Source organism: Saimiri boliviensis, chromosome 1 (assembly GCF_048565385.1).
Source record: "Saimiri boliviensis isolate mSaiBol1 chromosome 1, mSaiBol1.pri, whole genome shotgun sequence".
Taxonomy (NCBI): domain Eukaryota; kingdom Metazoa; phylum Chordata; class Mammalia; order Primates; family Cebidae; genus Saimiri; species Saimiri boliviensis.
In genome coordinates, this window is record NC_133449.1 from 89,954,330 (window position 1) to 89,969,224 (window position 14,895).

General features: G+C 41.2%; 1 protein-coding gene, 1 long non-coding RNA gene and 1 other non-coding gene across 7 annotated transcripts in view; 1 reads left to right on the forward strand and 2 right to left on the reverse strand.

Moving 5' to 3' along the window:
* Positions 1-751: 751 nt before the first annotated feature.
* On the reverse strand, positions 752-1,665 carry LOC104650555 (uncharacterized). The gene is made up of 2 exons (XR_744161.3): positions 1,276-1,665; positions 752-955 (listed from the first exon to the last, which is right to left on the reverse strand). It is a non-coding gene; the product is annotated as an uncharacterized LOC104650555 (long non-coding RNA).
* An 84-nt stretch (positions 1,666-1,749) lies between these two features.
* The window catches only part of FBXO11 (F-box protein 11), a 107,530-nt gene continuing 94,384 nt past the window's right edge, over positions 1,750-14,895 (forward strand). For 2 of the 5 annotated variants that reach the window (XM_039474686.2, XM_039474690.2), the window contains exon 1: positions 1,750-2,768. In XM_039474686.2, the coding sequence (XP_039330620.1) occupies positions 2,537-2,768 (232 nt within the window). In that variant the 5' untranslated portion in view covers positions 1,750-2,536. Of the gene's footprint in view, positions 2,769-2,902; positions 3,149-14,895 lie in introns of those variants that run through there. The other 3 variants (XM_039474688.2, XM_039474692.2, XM_074400294.1) reach the window with 2 other exon arrangements.
* On the reverse strand, positions 10,051-10,169 carry LOC120362276 (5S ribosomal RNA). The gene has a single exon (XR_005578232.1). It is a non-coding gene; the product is annotated as a 5S ribosomal RNA (ribosomal RNA).

Consider the following 14,895-nt stretch of genomic DNA (forward strand, 5'->3'; position numbering starts at 1 on the left):
TTAAAGTTAAAATTACAGAAAATAAACAAGTTACATTTTCTTTATATCTGAATTAAGTGAACCTTCAATTCTGCTACACCAAAATACAAACTCTTTATGCCCAATATTTTTCTTTTATTAGTATTTCCCATAACATCTTACATACATATTAATGCATACGTGGAAGGAGCCAATAAGTACTTTTTTTAGAAAAATAAAAAATTATGGACATACTTATGTATAGTATCATGTAATTCTCCTGTACTTTTGCTTCTCTCCTATGTTTATTTGAACAAACCTAAAATTGTACCCATTTGCACCTAGCTAACAACCATAAAAATCTGAAGTTCTCCAGCTGTTTTTGACAGCTGTCCTCCTCAAATATTTTTTTGAGAAACAAAGATAAATCTATGTTTCTCTATTTTTCTGGACTAAAGAGAGATCATCTCAAAATAGAACCCTTAAAAACTGAAAACAAGATCGTGTAGTCTAAAATAAGTACTTATTTAAACTGGGGAGGTGAGGGGGGACCTGGTATCTAGAAAGGTGAAGTACTTTGCCTGTAGTCACACACCAAGGCTGGGACTGAACACACTGCAAGATACAGGCTTGCCTCTCCGCGTCTCTCCCTCCTCCCAAAACATACTTTCCTCCATCTCAGCTTTCCCTTATCATGCTTTGTAGTTAGCTTAAGTATCGATGTCAAACCAAGACAGCAACTGATGACACTCGAACCAAAGAGACATCACCCAAAGTTCTGAAAACCAGAGAATCAGATAAACTGCCAGTTTTACCACATTCAAAAAATGCAAAACAAGAGAGAAGGGGGAGAATCAAGAAAGAGTACGTTTTCAGTCATCGTAGCAGTAGCAAGGGAATAAAAACAAGTTTTCCTTGGAGAGAGATTATGTTGGGGGCGTCAGATAGAAAGGTAATTCCTCTTGAGGGTTTTTCTATTCCTTGGAGTTTGTGGGACCTGAAAGAAAATACAAAGTAAATCACAAACAATCACAACATCAACAAACTTACTTCTCTCCTCTCACATAATTATTTTCCCGAACATTGTATACACTTCTTCAAAGAACAAGTCAAATTGGCCAAAGGTCAAAGCCTTTTCAAGGTTTAGATGATCTACGATTAGGAACCGACTGCAAACTTCGGTTACCAAGCCCAAAGCTCGGAGAAGGAGATCTCCAGGGTTTGCAAATACCCTCTGCTTGGCTAAAGGGCACGAAATCTCTAGCGCTCCCTACAGCTCAGATTTTGAACCCACCTACCACAGAAAACCCGAGTTACCAGATTGGCTCCCTCGTTCCACTTTTTTTTCAGCTCAAAAAATCGGGTGAAGGTTGGGGTGGGGGGGAAGCTGAAACGGCGAACTGAAGGATTAATCACTTCTCCCCATTACATCAGCAACCCCCGCCCTTTCCTCCGAGCACCTCCTCTCCCAGAATCGTCGCTACGCACTGGCGCTCCCTTCGCCCACCCCCAGCTCTATTATATGCCCTGATACCTCCCCATTATCACCCGCCCTGCCACACTCCCCCTTTCCTCTTCCCCCCTCCTAAGCGGGGGAGGGAGGAAACCCGAGAGAGGAAACAGGGCGTTGAAGGTACTTCGCGATAAGAGCGGAGGCCTCATTGGCCGGAAGGTTGTACGGGCGCCTTCCATTGGCCGCCTGGCCGGAATCCCCGCCCCTCTTCTCCCCGCCCATTTACCCCTCCCCCCGCCGCCCCGCGGCCCTCCCCCGCGCCCCCGGCCAGCCCCGCGGCGGGGAGGGACGGACTGGGCGAGTAGAGGCTCCGGCGGTGTCAATGGCTCCTCCTGCCACGGAGCAGCAGCAGAAGCAGCGGCGACGGGGCTGAGGAGGAGGAGGAGGAAAGGCTCCTTTAAGGAGGAGGAACGACGACGCCTCTTTTTCCCCCTATCTCCTCCCTTCACACTCATTTCCCCTTCGCCGAGGAGAGAAGGGGGGGAGGAGAGAGAAGAGGCCGGAGAAAAAGAGAAAAAATTCCTCACAGAAATTTCTTTCAGGGGGTGTGGGGGGGAGGAAGAGGGGTAAAAAAGAGCCGGGCGCCCCCTGCTCCCTCCCTTCTCTCCCTCTCTTCTCCTTCTCCCTTCCTCACCCGCCCGCCCACTCCCCCCGCCTCCGGAGACGCCGCTCGCGAGTCGGCGGGACCGGGATCTGTCTCCTCAGCCGCCGCCGCCGCCGCGCTTCGCCTCAGGATCCCCAAGCGGCGGACGCCCTTTCTTTCTTTCTCGCTCTGCCCGTCTTTCTGTCTCTGTCCCTCGCGGCCGCCCCGCCCGGCGGCCTCGGCCTTCCCGGTGCGTCAGGCCCGCCCGGCCGGCCTCGCTCGGTCTCCGTCTGTCCCCCCGGGCCTTTCTCCGGACCCGGGGTCCCGCTCGCCCCCTCCGCCCTCGGCGTCTCCCCTTCCCCTCGCCCCCTCTCCTTCCGCCCCCCTCGCCCACTCTCCCCACCCCCTTCTCCTGCCCCGGAGCTCGCTGTGCGTGTGCGTGTGTGTGTCCCTCCGCCAACGCCGCCACCTCAGCCCGGCAAATGAACTCCGTCCGAGCCGCCAACCGGAGACCCAGGCGAGTGTCGCGGCCGCGCCCGGTGCAGCAACAGCAGCAGCAGCCCCCGCAGCAGCCGCCGCCGCAGCCGCCTCAGCAGCAGCCGCCCCAGCAGCAGCCTCCGCCGCCGCCGCAGCAGCAGCAGCAGCAGCAGCCTCCGCCGCCGCCACCGCCGCCTCCGCCGCTGCCTCAGGAGCGGAACAACGTCGGCGAGCGGGGTAAGGCCGCGCTCCCTCCCAGCCGCCCGCCGGTCGGGGCACCGGGGGAAGGGAGGCCCGGGCGGGCGGGGGCGGCCTGCGCGCCCTGGGGGTGGGAGACCCGAGCGGAGCGGAGGCGGGTCCCCCGGTGCCGCAGTGTCAGCCCGGGCCAGGCCCGGCCGGCAGGAAAAGCCGCGGCTTCCCCACTCGCCCGGGTCCTCGCTCAGGCCGCGCTTTGTTTGGTTTCGGGGGCTCTGCACCCTCCACCCCCACCCATCCCTTTGGCTTCTCGGCTCGCTCACAGACCCCGCGGGAGTCTGTTGGTGGCCGGGAGGAAGGCGAGTGGCGTGATTTCTCCCTTTTCTGCCGCCCTCCTTGGTTTAGTCTGCCTCTTTCTGATGGTAGGTGGGGGGAGCGGCTGGGAGCGACCGGGCGGTGGGTTGGCTGGGGAACTTGTTTTCCCCCTTTTTTCTGTGCTGGCCTCCCCCTTCCTGGGGAGGAGCGGGAGAGGGGAATCGGGGTGGTCTCTAGTGTTGGCCGGGGAACTTGTTTCCCCCGCCCCCCTCCCTGGTCACGGGGTAGGGGGAGCAGCGACTCCTCTCCCAACCCCACAGTGTTTGCTGCGCAGTTTGCCTTTAGTTACAGAACCCCTCGGAAGGACCCGTTAAATCGAGACCTTTAAATAAATAAATATAGAATCCATCGGCCATTTCCAGCGCCCTCCCTCATGGGCAGTGCAGTTACCTTTCCGCTCTATGGACACCCCCTCGCCTGTCCTCCCCTAGCGACCCCCCATTGCCCCGGTGCGACTCTCCGTTTCCTAGTGGGGTTTGATCGCCCCTTCCTTAGAACTGACCCCTTGGGATAGTGTGTGTGTATGTGTGTGCGCGCGCGTGCGTGTGTGTGTTGTGTCCAAGGCCTACTGAAATGTGTCATTTGGACCCAACTGTGCAGCACTGTCTGGTAACCACCATTGTCTAAGGGCTGAGGCTCCCCGGGGTTGAATTCCTGCTTTAGCAAAAATAATGTTCAGTTCTACTCGGATGATGTGGTTATTTTGGGAGATTTATGAGGTGGGGGTGTTGCACCTTGGTCTCTAAACATAAACATTCTCTTTATTAATTAGCTGTTCGCAGTAGGGGTGGAGGTCAGAACCGTATTTATGGGTACGGTTGTTGTTTTAAGGAGGAGAAGAATTGTTAGGAGACATTTTGCGTGTTTTAGTTGGTGGATTAAGGTTAATTTTATTGTGTTGGTTGTCACACTTCCATTGATAAGGGGATTGAAATTAAAGGTTTTTTTAAAATTATACATTATTTCTTTAAAAACGGTTTCATTGTTGTACTTGATCAAAATATTTAACAAATGAAGAAGGGAGATGTTAATCAGAAGATAGTTTAAAGGGCTTTCACTAAGCACTGTTAAAGAGTCTTAGAGAAAGCAGTGTGCTATATGTTGCTTGAAAGAACGTGATGTTTCAAGGCAGTTAGAGATGTTGTGCAACATAATTGTTAAGTGTGTGTTGTTTTGTTTCGTTATACATTTACCATTTTGGGGGCTAAATTTTAAAAAATCTGTAGTCTTATTATTTCCTTTCACATGTGTATCAGAGTTCTTCTGGTGTTCCATTCAAATAATGTTCGTCTTCTTCCAGAATTGGCACTGTATGTGTAGTACAGTTGACAGATTTTTTTGAGAAAACAATGACACTCGATTCAAATTCTACCATTTAATACTAAAGATTCTCTCGCTACAGTAGGCTTTTTCAAGATGTGATTGGTTAATAACATTAGCATTGGATCAAAACGTGTCAGGCAAACCTAATTTAGCCCCATTGTGTATTTTAAAATGTTTATTCTGAATTTCCATTTCAAGATTTGTGTGTAATTTCAAACTTAGTTGATGTAATTTTTCTCTCGGACACTTTTATTCGTTTGTTCAAAATTATCAGCTACTGAGGTCTGTTTCCATTTCTATTTGAAGTAAAGTGACTTGGTTGTCGGCAGTCACATGCCAGCGTGTCAATTTTCTTCTCATTGATGTCCATAAACTGTCAAAAGTACTCATGAATCCAAATTTCAGTATGTACTGAACCAAATGGTAAATGAAATTCACTGTGGAATTGTTTTTCTGCAGCTAGTAGAAACCGTTCTGGAGCTTCTGTGTTGGCACAGAGGGGAAAAGAACTTTAGGGAAAATAGTATGAGTCTTTCAGAGGGCACATAAATGGTCTTAAATTGCATAAAGCATTAAGATGAATTAGTAAACTAAAATAACAAAGATGTTGCCAGTCATATATAAAAATGTTATTCTTTGAAAATTTGTCATTTTAATGACTTTTTTTAAATGTCTGATTCATATAATCAGAAGTTAGCTAAGAATATTTTCAAAGTTTTATGGAGCATGCAGAGCGTCACTTTCTAGTTTGTAAAGGAGGAATTTTGTTATTTGTTAAAGATGCTGGGTTTAATCATTGTAAGATGAACTAAAGCTAACAAGTGTTTGTATGTGTGATGTTTTTATTTTATTTTTTTTACCTTTTACTATTAATGGATATGTAACTGTTGCGTTAGGATCTTGGATAGAGTTATGTAATAGTGGATCAGACAACTTTTCAGATAGGGAATCAAAGTGAGACTCGCTGTTTTAAGACAAACCAGTTCAGACTGTATATAAAATCATTTCTTTTATATAAAGATGTATTTTAGGTTCTTTAGTGGTAATAAAATAGTTACAGTATGTTTTGAGGCAAAAAGTCTGTCAGAATGGTTTCTAGCTGCTTACTTGCCCACAGGTTCATTGGTATAAAAACTTCCTTGACAACACTTGTAAACGTGTTTACATACACATACACATGTGTATATGTATATGTGTGTATATTTGTATTTGTGTGTGTTATGTATGTGCATACATTATGTATATGTGTGTATACACTTTCTTTTACATGTAATGAATGACCAGTGTTTGAAGAAGAAAGAAACCAGACCCTACACATATTTACATACACATACACGTGTGTGTATATTTGTATTTATGTGCGTGTGTTGTGTGTGTTATGTATGTGCATACATTATGTCTATGTGTGTGTATACACTTTATTTTACATGTAATGAATGACCAGTGTTTGAAGAAGAAAGAAACCAGACCCTACAGATTAAAATCTTACGAGGATTTTTCAGAGCTTTCCATGAGGGAGCATTTCTTACACCCCACGTAAGGAAATACTAGCCTGGATATTTCATGGAATGTTGTGTTCACTTGTTATCTAAAATGATCAGCTACCTTAAGACTAAATACTAGACTATTCATTTGCTTTTTTAATTTCTTAAATTCCTGAGTTCGGGATTTCATGTACCACATTAAGCTAGTAGAATTGTGTTTTACAGGACGGGTACCGTGGCTCATGCCTCTAATCCCAGCACTTTGGGAGGCTGAGGTGAGTGGATCATGAGGTCAGGAGTTTGAGACCAGCCTGGCCAACATGGTGAAACTCTGCCTCTACTAAAAATATAAAAAATTAGCTAGGTGTTTTGGGCACCTGTAATCCCAGCTACTCAGGAACCTGAGGCAGGAGAATCTCTTGAACCTCGGAGACAAAGGTTGCAGTGAGCTGAGATCACACCATTGCACTTCAGCTTGGGTGGCAGTTCAAGACTCCGTCTCAAAAATTTTTTAAAAATTTTATTTTACACAGTGACAATTTGGTAATATATTTCAGGATTTAATGAAACAGTAGTGTGGGATTGGAATTTTGATATTCGTTTTGTTTTAAAATTCTAAAAGGAGTTAGCTTTTGCAGCCTGTTCTGGTGAATTTGTCATCTTTACTGTAGGAATTTATTTTATAATATTTTTTAGACATATGAGTAAAGCTTACAAGTCTACAGAAGTGCCGTGTGTTCTCATCAGTAATTTTAAGTTGTTAAAATTAATTACTTTGAGCCGAGATTGCACCACTGTACTCTGTCCTGAGCGACTGAGACTCCATCTCAAAAAATAAATAAAATAAATTACTTTGAGTAGGTAATATTTCCACATAGTCTAAAATGGAAGTCCCCTTTGTACACCTGCCTCCAGCTACTAAATTCTCCTACCTGGAATCAAATAACTATTATTAGTTTCTCATTTATTACCTTTTAATAAAAGATGAATTTGGATTCTGGGAATAATCTTGATGTTTTGAGAGTTTTTGAAAATAGGTTTAATTTTTTTTTAGTTGGAAAAGTCACAGGACTGTTTTGAAGTGCTAAAAATTTCGTTGTGATATTTATAGTTCAAGAAATTTAATGAATGCATTAATAGATTTTGCTATTCATTTCTAGTCTGAACTAATCCTGTAGAAAAAAAAAAAACTAGTCTCTCTAATGCTGTATTTGTGGGATGAAAATCTTACCTATGACAGTGGAATTCTAGGGTATTTTAAAAATTGAAATCATTCAGTACATATATTATTACATAAAATATTCCTGGTGGGGAGATCACACACACACACACACACACACACACACACACACACACACACACACACACACATAGATATTTTTTCTCAATACTGTAATAATGAGGAATGAGCTATATATTTATAATATGCAGCAGCCAGGACACTCCTTGCTGTTCTTGTCAGGAATGCTAGTTATACCTTCTTTGGCACTGTTTTAGCTCATGATAGCTTACCTTCATGGATCCTCTGCAGTTTTACTAGAGGAATGCTGGACAGGGAACATGATTTTTCCTGTTTTAGGAAGTAAGCCCTGTGGGGTACAACTCTCTCATCTGGTGACTGACCTTACCAAATGTATCTGGGGAGAGGAGACAGTGACACCCAACCTTTTTGGTGCAGGAAGTATGGGAGCTGTAAAGAAAGCCTATTTTCTCAAAGCTTGGACCTTACTTGAAGGATAGAAATAGAGTAATGTTGCTATTAGTGTTAAAGTTCTGCTGATGAGGCCTAAGAGCTGTCCTTCTCCTGCTTTTCTCCATTTACTGGAAATTCTGACAAACCCAAGGAAAGGCCATCCAGCTTGGAAACCTACTAGGTAAAGCAGGAATCACAAGTAGTTCTTGATCTGTTAGTGAGAACCCCTGGTTTGAGTATTTTCTCAATTTTTTTCCCTCTGTTTCAACTTTGAAAATAACAAGTCAATAGTAGTGAGTTATTTCAACATGAGGTCTCCTGTTGTCCCCCCCATTTATACCTGATACTAAAGTTATTCTTACTTTGTGTGTTTTGTCCCACTTATCTTTGAAGTACTATTCTGTTTTAAACCTTCCAATTCACTAATTTATCAGACCTTGGAAATACATTCTTATTTTGCAAAGAATTCTAGTATATGTGACTTCTGTTGGCAAGGTATTCCCCAAATTACAGTTGCTACCCTCTGAAAATAAAATTATGAAGATACGCTATAAGGAACGAGATAGTATGATGTAAAGAACTCAGAGTTAAAGTTAGCTAGATCTGAGTTCTAATTTTGACTACACATCTGATTAGCTATTTAACATTTGGCAAGTGGTGTTAACCTCTCTGAGCCTTACTTTGTAATCTTTCAAGTGGGGATAACACCTTGCCTTATAGAACACTGACAAGGATGAGAGATAGTAAAGTACCTAGCACATGATAGATAGTTAATAAATGACAGGTCTTTTAAATATAAAAAAATAAGATGATTATATCAGCTGTATATAAAATTAAAGCAAGAGATAAAATGTACATGAATTGTTAAAAAGTTTCTGGCATACCCCAAAATGCAATCTAGATGACTTGTAACCTCAGATTAATTTCTGTAACCCTTATTATATAAGGGTTATTATACCTTATTATATAAGGTAGATTTCATTACATATTTTTTTTTTAATGAATAAACAGGCTCAAGTTATACAACAATGAAGATGTATAGTAGGTAGCAGGAAATAATTTCAGAATTGATTTGTATCACTTAATCTTTCTATAAACAAGGGAAGATAACAAAATACATTTGGCAGAATGTCTGTATTACTTTCAGGAGATGAAGTAACCTGGCCCTTGAAGCAGATCTGTCCCATGTCCTATCCCATCTGTCCTACTGGATTTGGCTACACTAGTCTGATTCTATTGATTGTTGATTTATCTGGTTTCACATTTTTCAAGTAATCTTCTGATTATAATTTTACCTCTCATGTAGATTTGCCTCAAGATGAGTCTGCGCTGATTGACCAGCATGTTTTTCCAGTGTGTTGATGAAACCATTAAGCACTCATTATACCAAGAAGGGTAGATTTCCCCTGAATTACTCATAAGTTATGAATAAAGGTTATTAACTGATTTTAGCTCATGGTTATAGGCTGGACTATTTCAGGAGGGGGAAAATATGACTTAAATTAGTTTTAGACTTCAGTGGTAATTTTCACTGATTTGTGGACTAAATAAATATTCTTTTCTCACCATAGTTTGGTGTGTTTCTTATAGGTGTAGCTTGGAGCTTTTATATATGTTTGGCTAGCACGAGAAATGTGCTTAAACTTAATCCTTAGAAAATAGAGAAATGAAACCAACTAACTTCCTTTACATGATTTATTTCAGTTGAAGGAAAATATCAAAAATATTTATTTTACTTTGAAAATGAATGCATTAGTTGTGTTCTTTTTTGAATACCCCAAATAAGATAGCATGTTAAAGCAAGTGTGAGTTCAATATGTTAATTGCTTGCTCTCCCAGTTTCTAAAAACCCCATTGTTAAATATTATGGAATGGAAGATTATGGGGTTATATTCAAAAAGGGGAGAAAATTGTTAAAAGCTATTCTTCCATATGGTGACTAAACCTTAAAAAACGTTAAGGAATACTTTCACATCTTATGAGAGAAAAGGTGTCATTCATCTTTTCTTTGTGTAATGAGAACTTCTTTAACCTACTTGGGTTTAGATACAGTAATTCTTTTTTATATCCAAGCATTGGTTTTTCTATCTTGCATCCATAGTATATAACATACTGTATGTAAGAACATGCAGCTTTATGAGATTGTTAACACTTAGGAGGAAAGGGGATGGGAAAGAGGAAGAGCATATAACTATTTCTTATTCCCTTGCTGTATTTTGAGGTGGACAACATTAGTATATATGTCACTAGTTACTGTTTCTTCATAACTTTTTGAAAAAAGAAAAACGCTTTAAAGAGAATTAGAAGTGAATAAAATTTAACAAAAGAAAAGTAGTCTTTCCAGACTTCTATCATAGTAAAGAAGAAAGATCAAAGAAGATATGTTGAAAGAAATACAAGTTGGAGTAAGGCACTATATTTTGAAACAGTTTTTTTTTTTTTTTTTTAAAGCCTTCGGCACCTGGTATTCCCAGGCGGTCTCCCATCCAAGTACTAACCAGGCCCGACCCTGCTTAGCTTCCAAGATCAGATGAGATCGGGTGCATTGAGGGTGATATGGCTGTAGACTGAAACAGTATTTTTAGCGAAGTGTTCTTATGGTAAAGGAAATTATGGACTTGCTCACTTTTTTGAATTTAAGTCAGCTATACATAAAAGTAGCCACTAAACTGCTTCACAGTTTTGTGTGAAATGACTGATATCTTCATAATTCTCTGAAAAACATTTGCGTTTTAAGAGACTGATTATAACTTGTCAAATTTTGGTATTTTAGGCCAAGTAAAAGAGGGAGGCAAAATTAAACAATTGGGCTGGGCATGGTGGCCCACGCCAGTAATTCTAGCACTTTTTGGGAAGCTGGGTAGGGTGGATTGTTTGAGACCAGTCCGGGCAACATGGCGAAACCCCATCTCTACAAAAAATAAAAAGTTAGCTGGGGGTGGTAGCCCATGCCTGTAGTCCCAGCTACTCAGGAGGTTGAGGTGAGATCACCTGAGCCCAGGGAGGTCAAGGTTGGTGTGAGCTGTGATTGTGCCACTGCACTCCAGCCTGGGTGACGGAGTTAAGAACCTGTCTCAAAAAGAAAAGAAAAACGATTTGGAGAAGGATTTTCCATGTAGGAGTGATTCTTCATAGGCAAATAAGGTATTGGGGAGGGGCAAGGCAGAGGAGTGGGAAAGTAGAGGTTTCCTGCAAGAATCAGTTTATATGTTTCTTTCTTTTCCTGATCTATTTCTGACTTTTAAATTTTTCTCTTGAAGTTTCACTTTCTTTCTTTTTTTTTTTTTTTTTTTTTTTTTTTTTGAGGTGGAGTCTCACTGTTTCCTAGGCTGGAGTGCAGTAGCTCAATCTTGTCTCACTTCAGCCTCCGCCTCCCAGGTTCAAACGATTCTCCTGCCTCAGCCTCCTGAGTAGCTGGGATTACAGGCCCATGCCACCACGCCCAGCTAATTTTTGTCTTTTTAGTAGAGATAGGGTTTCACCATGTTGGTTAGACTGGTCTCAAACTCCTGACCTCGTGATCTCCCCACCTCGACCTCCCAAAGTGCTGGGATTACAGGTGTCAGCCACTGCACCTGACCCTGAAGTTTCACTTTTTAGAAAATATTCAAAAGACTAATTATGGGTTGAGCATTGTGAGGGAGAGAAGTAGAGTATGTATGGATCATTTGCATTAGTAGCAACAGTCATTTGAATTAGAAACAGTGTATAGTTTTTAGAAAATAAATGGGCTATATACATTTAAAACTATGTAGCTAAGGCTGGACATGGTGGCTCACGCCTGCAATGCCAACATTTTGGGAGGGAGAGATTGGGAGGTCACGAGGTCAGGAGTTCGAGACCAGTCTAACCAACATGGTGAAACCCTGTCTCTACTAAAGATACAAAAAATATCCAGGTGTGGTGGTGGGTGCCTGTAATCCCAGCTACTCAGGAGGCTGAGGCAGGAGAATCGCTTGAAACCAGAAGGCGGAGGTTGTAGTGAGCTGAGATCGTGCCACTGCACTCCATCCTGGGCCAAAGAGCATAACTCTTTCTCAAAACAAAACAAAACAAAACAACTATATAGTTATTTTAAATTGTGGAAATAATTTCTATTAATGTTCTTTCAGCTTTTAATTGAAATATGTAAGTTCATAAATCATCAGTGTACAACTTGATTACTTTTCATGAAATGAACACATCTGTGTAACAAAAAATACCTAGAACAAGGAATAAGACACTACCAGTATCCCAAAAGTCCCCCTTGAAAGGCCTTCCAAGTCACCACTCCCAACCCCATCTTTCTGATTGCTTGGATTGTTTATTCCTGTTTTTGAACTTAATGTAAATGTAACCCCCCAGTACGTATTCACTCCTATGTGTCTGACAGAATTCTCCCTTGTGAGCTTCATCCATATTGCTTGTAGCATTAGTTCATTGTTCATTCTTGTTGCTGTTTAATATTACATTGTATGAGTATATTACAGTTTATCCATTCTACAATTGATGGCCATGGGATTGTTTTTGTTTTTGGCTGTAAGGAGTAATGCTGCTATGAGCATTCTTTTTTACTTAATTTTTTTGCATTTTTTTCTTTGCGTATGTGAGCATTCTTACATATATAATACATTCTCTATGAGTTTTATATCTCAGCATATACCATTGCTGATATTTTCTCAAAGACAAAATTTCCATTTACAAGAAATGGAAACTAAAACAGCTTTCAGATGTATGAATATGGCATTTCATAATTATGTTGCTAAAATAATTGACTGGAAATGATGATTTTATTATAAATATTAGTGGGGTTTTTTTGAGTCTTTTGGTATCCTTTACTAGTTCAGTCTTGAGTCTTACAGTGTTAATCTTTTCCACAAAAAACGGGAGGAGACTGCCATGTTCTTTTCTATTTTCATTTTTTGCAGGTAGCCACATTTGTTATTAAAATATTCTGGGTTATTGTAAACATTGTTTTTGTGCTAAAATTTTTAGTCTACAAATTTGATTCAATTAAATATTTAATAGTTCTTTTAAGTTTTTGCAAGTATACAGTCTAAAAATCTAAGGAGCTTTTTTTCCGCAATAGTCAGATAGTTTATTCACTAACTTAATATTACTTTCATTTCCCTGCAAAGATTGTAGCTCGGGTTGCTTTGAGGAGGGAAAGACATCCTTTTTTTTGTATTTAAGAATTTCAAAAAATACTGTGGGCTTTAATGTATGATTCTGGGCCTTTATTCCAAAAACTTGCCTCCTTCTGCTGAAGTGGTGATAAGTGATTTTGTTTCTCCGCTTAAGTTTGGAATCTGTTTCTTACTCTTTTAAAGCTTATCTTTTTAACAATTATGAAAATATTTTGCTGTTATTTGGACAGTTATTTTGTTTCTAGTTTTCTACATATTCTTAGCTACTCTTCATTGTCTTATGGTAAGCTTATATTAAAATGGTAAGACTTGCACAGAAAAAAGGGGGCACATTTAGCTTTTAGAGATGTTTTTCTAGCCCTTGACTGGACCTTTCCATTTCTGGTGTATAGGAGGAAGGTGGAAAAAGTACCTCTGCCTAGCATCCTTGATAAGTTCTTCAAGTGAAAGCTTGTACTAAAGTGCTAGTGGCATATAAACTTGTATTCCTCATGATACAGGTATCCCCTGAGAATGACAGATGGGGCTCTGTTCATCAGGAACTACTTGCTTGAAATTGATGACATAGTAGCCTTAGATAGCAAAGGTGGAACATTTCATTATTTCACATTTGCTCTTTCAGGACTTAAGTAGTCAGTCCCATGTTAATGCTAACAGTTGATCTTTCTTATCCACAAAAAAAAAAAAAAAAAGTGTGGTGGAGACTGCCCTTGCTTTCCATTTTCTTTTTTCAACACGTAGCCACGTTCAGTAAGTGTTACCATTTACTGAACATTGTCCCTAAGTTTAGGGATAAGGAGCCTGAGCTGCTTCAGGGTGGCTTTTATGTCTTCCCTTTGTCCAGAGTGATTTTTTAATCTTATTTCTAAATTAGAGAATTTTTGAATAAGATGACTTCTGAGATGCTTTAAAATTCTCTCAGTATTAGGGCCGGGCGTGGTGGCTCACGCCTGTAATCCCAGCACTTTGGGAGGCCGAGGCGGGTGGATCACGAGGTCAAGAGATCGAGACCATCCTGGTCATCCTGGTGAAACCCCGTCTCTACTAAAAATACAAAAAGTTAGCTGGGCATGGTTGTGTGTGCCTGTAATCCCAGCTACTCAGGAGGCTGAGGCAGGAGAATTGCCTGAACCCAGGAGGCAGAGGTTGCGGTGAGCCGAGATCGCGCCATTGCACTCCAGCCTGGGTAACAAGAGCGAAACTCCGTCTCAAAAAAAAAAAAAAAAAAAAAAAAAAATTCTCTCAGTATCATTTGAATTGCCAGTGTAAATCAGCAAGGTTTGAATTTGTTAGATATTACCATACAAATGTAGTCCTTGCCCTTGTGGAACCTTACGTTAAGAAACTGAGTTTAAAGGAAATTTTAAATTAGTATGAATTGCTAGTAAACTTGTTGGTTTTATTTTCATTGTCTTTTTAAAATTTCTCTTTTAACAAGTAGAAATCAACTTTTGTATTGAATAAATTAATAATTTATCTCCTGAGCCAGCCCGTGTTTTTCTGCCTGAATGAGATACACACACACACACACACACACACACACACACACACACAGACACGAAGCACTGTGGTTTGTAGATACGTACATATTTCTTTCTTTTTTTTTTTTTTTTTTGAGACGGAGTGTCGCTCTTGTTACCCAGGCTGGAGTGCAATGGCGCGATCTCGGCTCACCGCAACCTCCGCCTCCTGGGTTCAGGCAATTCTCCTGCCTCAGCCTCCTGAGTAGCTGGGATTACAGGCACGTGCCACCATGCCCAGCTAATTTTTTGTATTTTCAGTAGAGACGGGGTTTCACCATGTTGACCAGGATGGTCTCGATCTCTTGACCTCATGATCCACCCGCCTCAGCCTCCCAAAGTGCGGGATTACAGGCTTGAGCCACCGCGCCCGGCACGATACATACATATTTCTAAGGATAGAGATACATAGATTTGTCTATCCACATATCTCTAGTATGTGTATATACATACACATACACATGTAGTTTATATTTAAAACACTGGAGTTTCATTTATAACCTTAGCCTTAGGCTGTTTGCAAGACCAGCAGAATCTGTTAAGAGAGTTTTCTGTGAAATACTAGTAAGATGAAGGCTTTTTATGACCCCCACAGTCTGGTATATGTTCTACCCTTCAATTAATTAATTAATTAATTACTATTTTTTT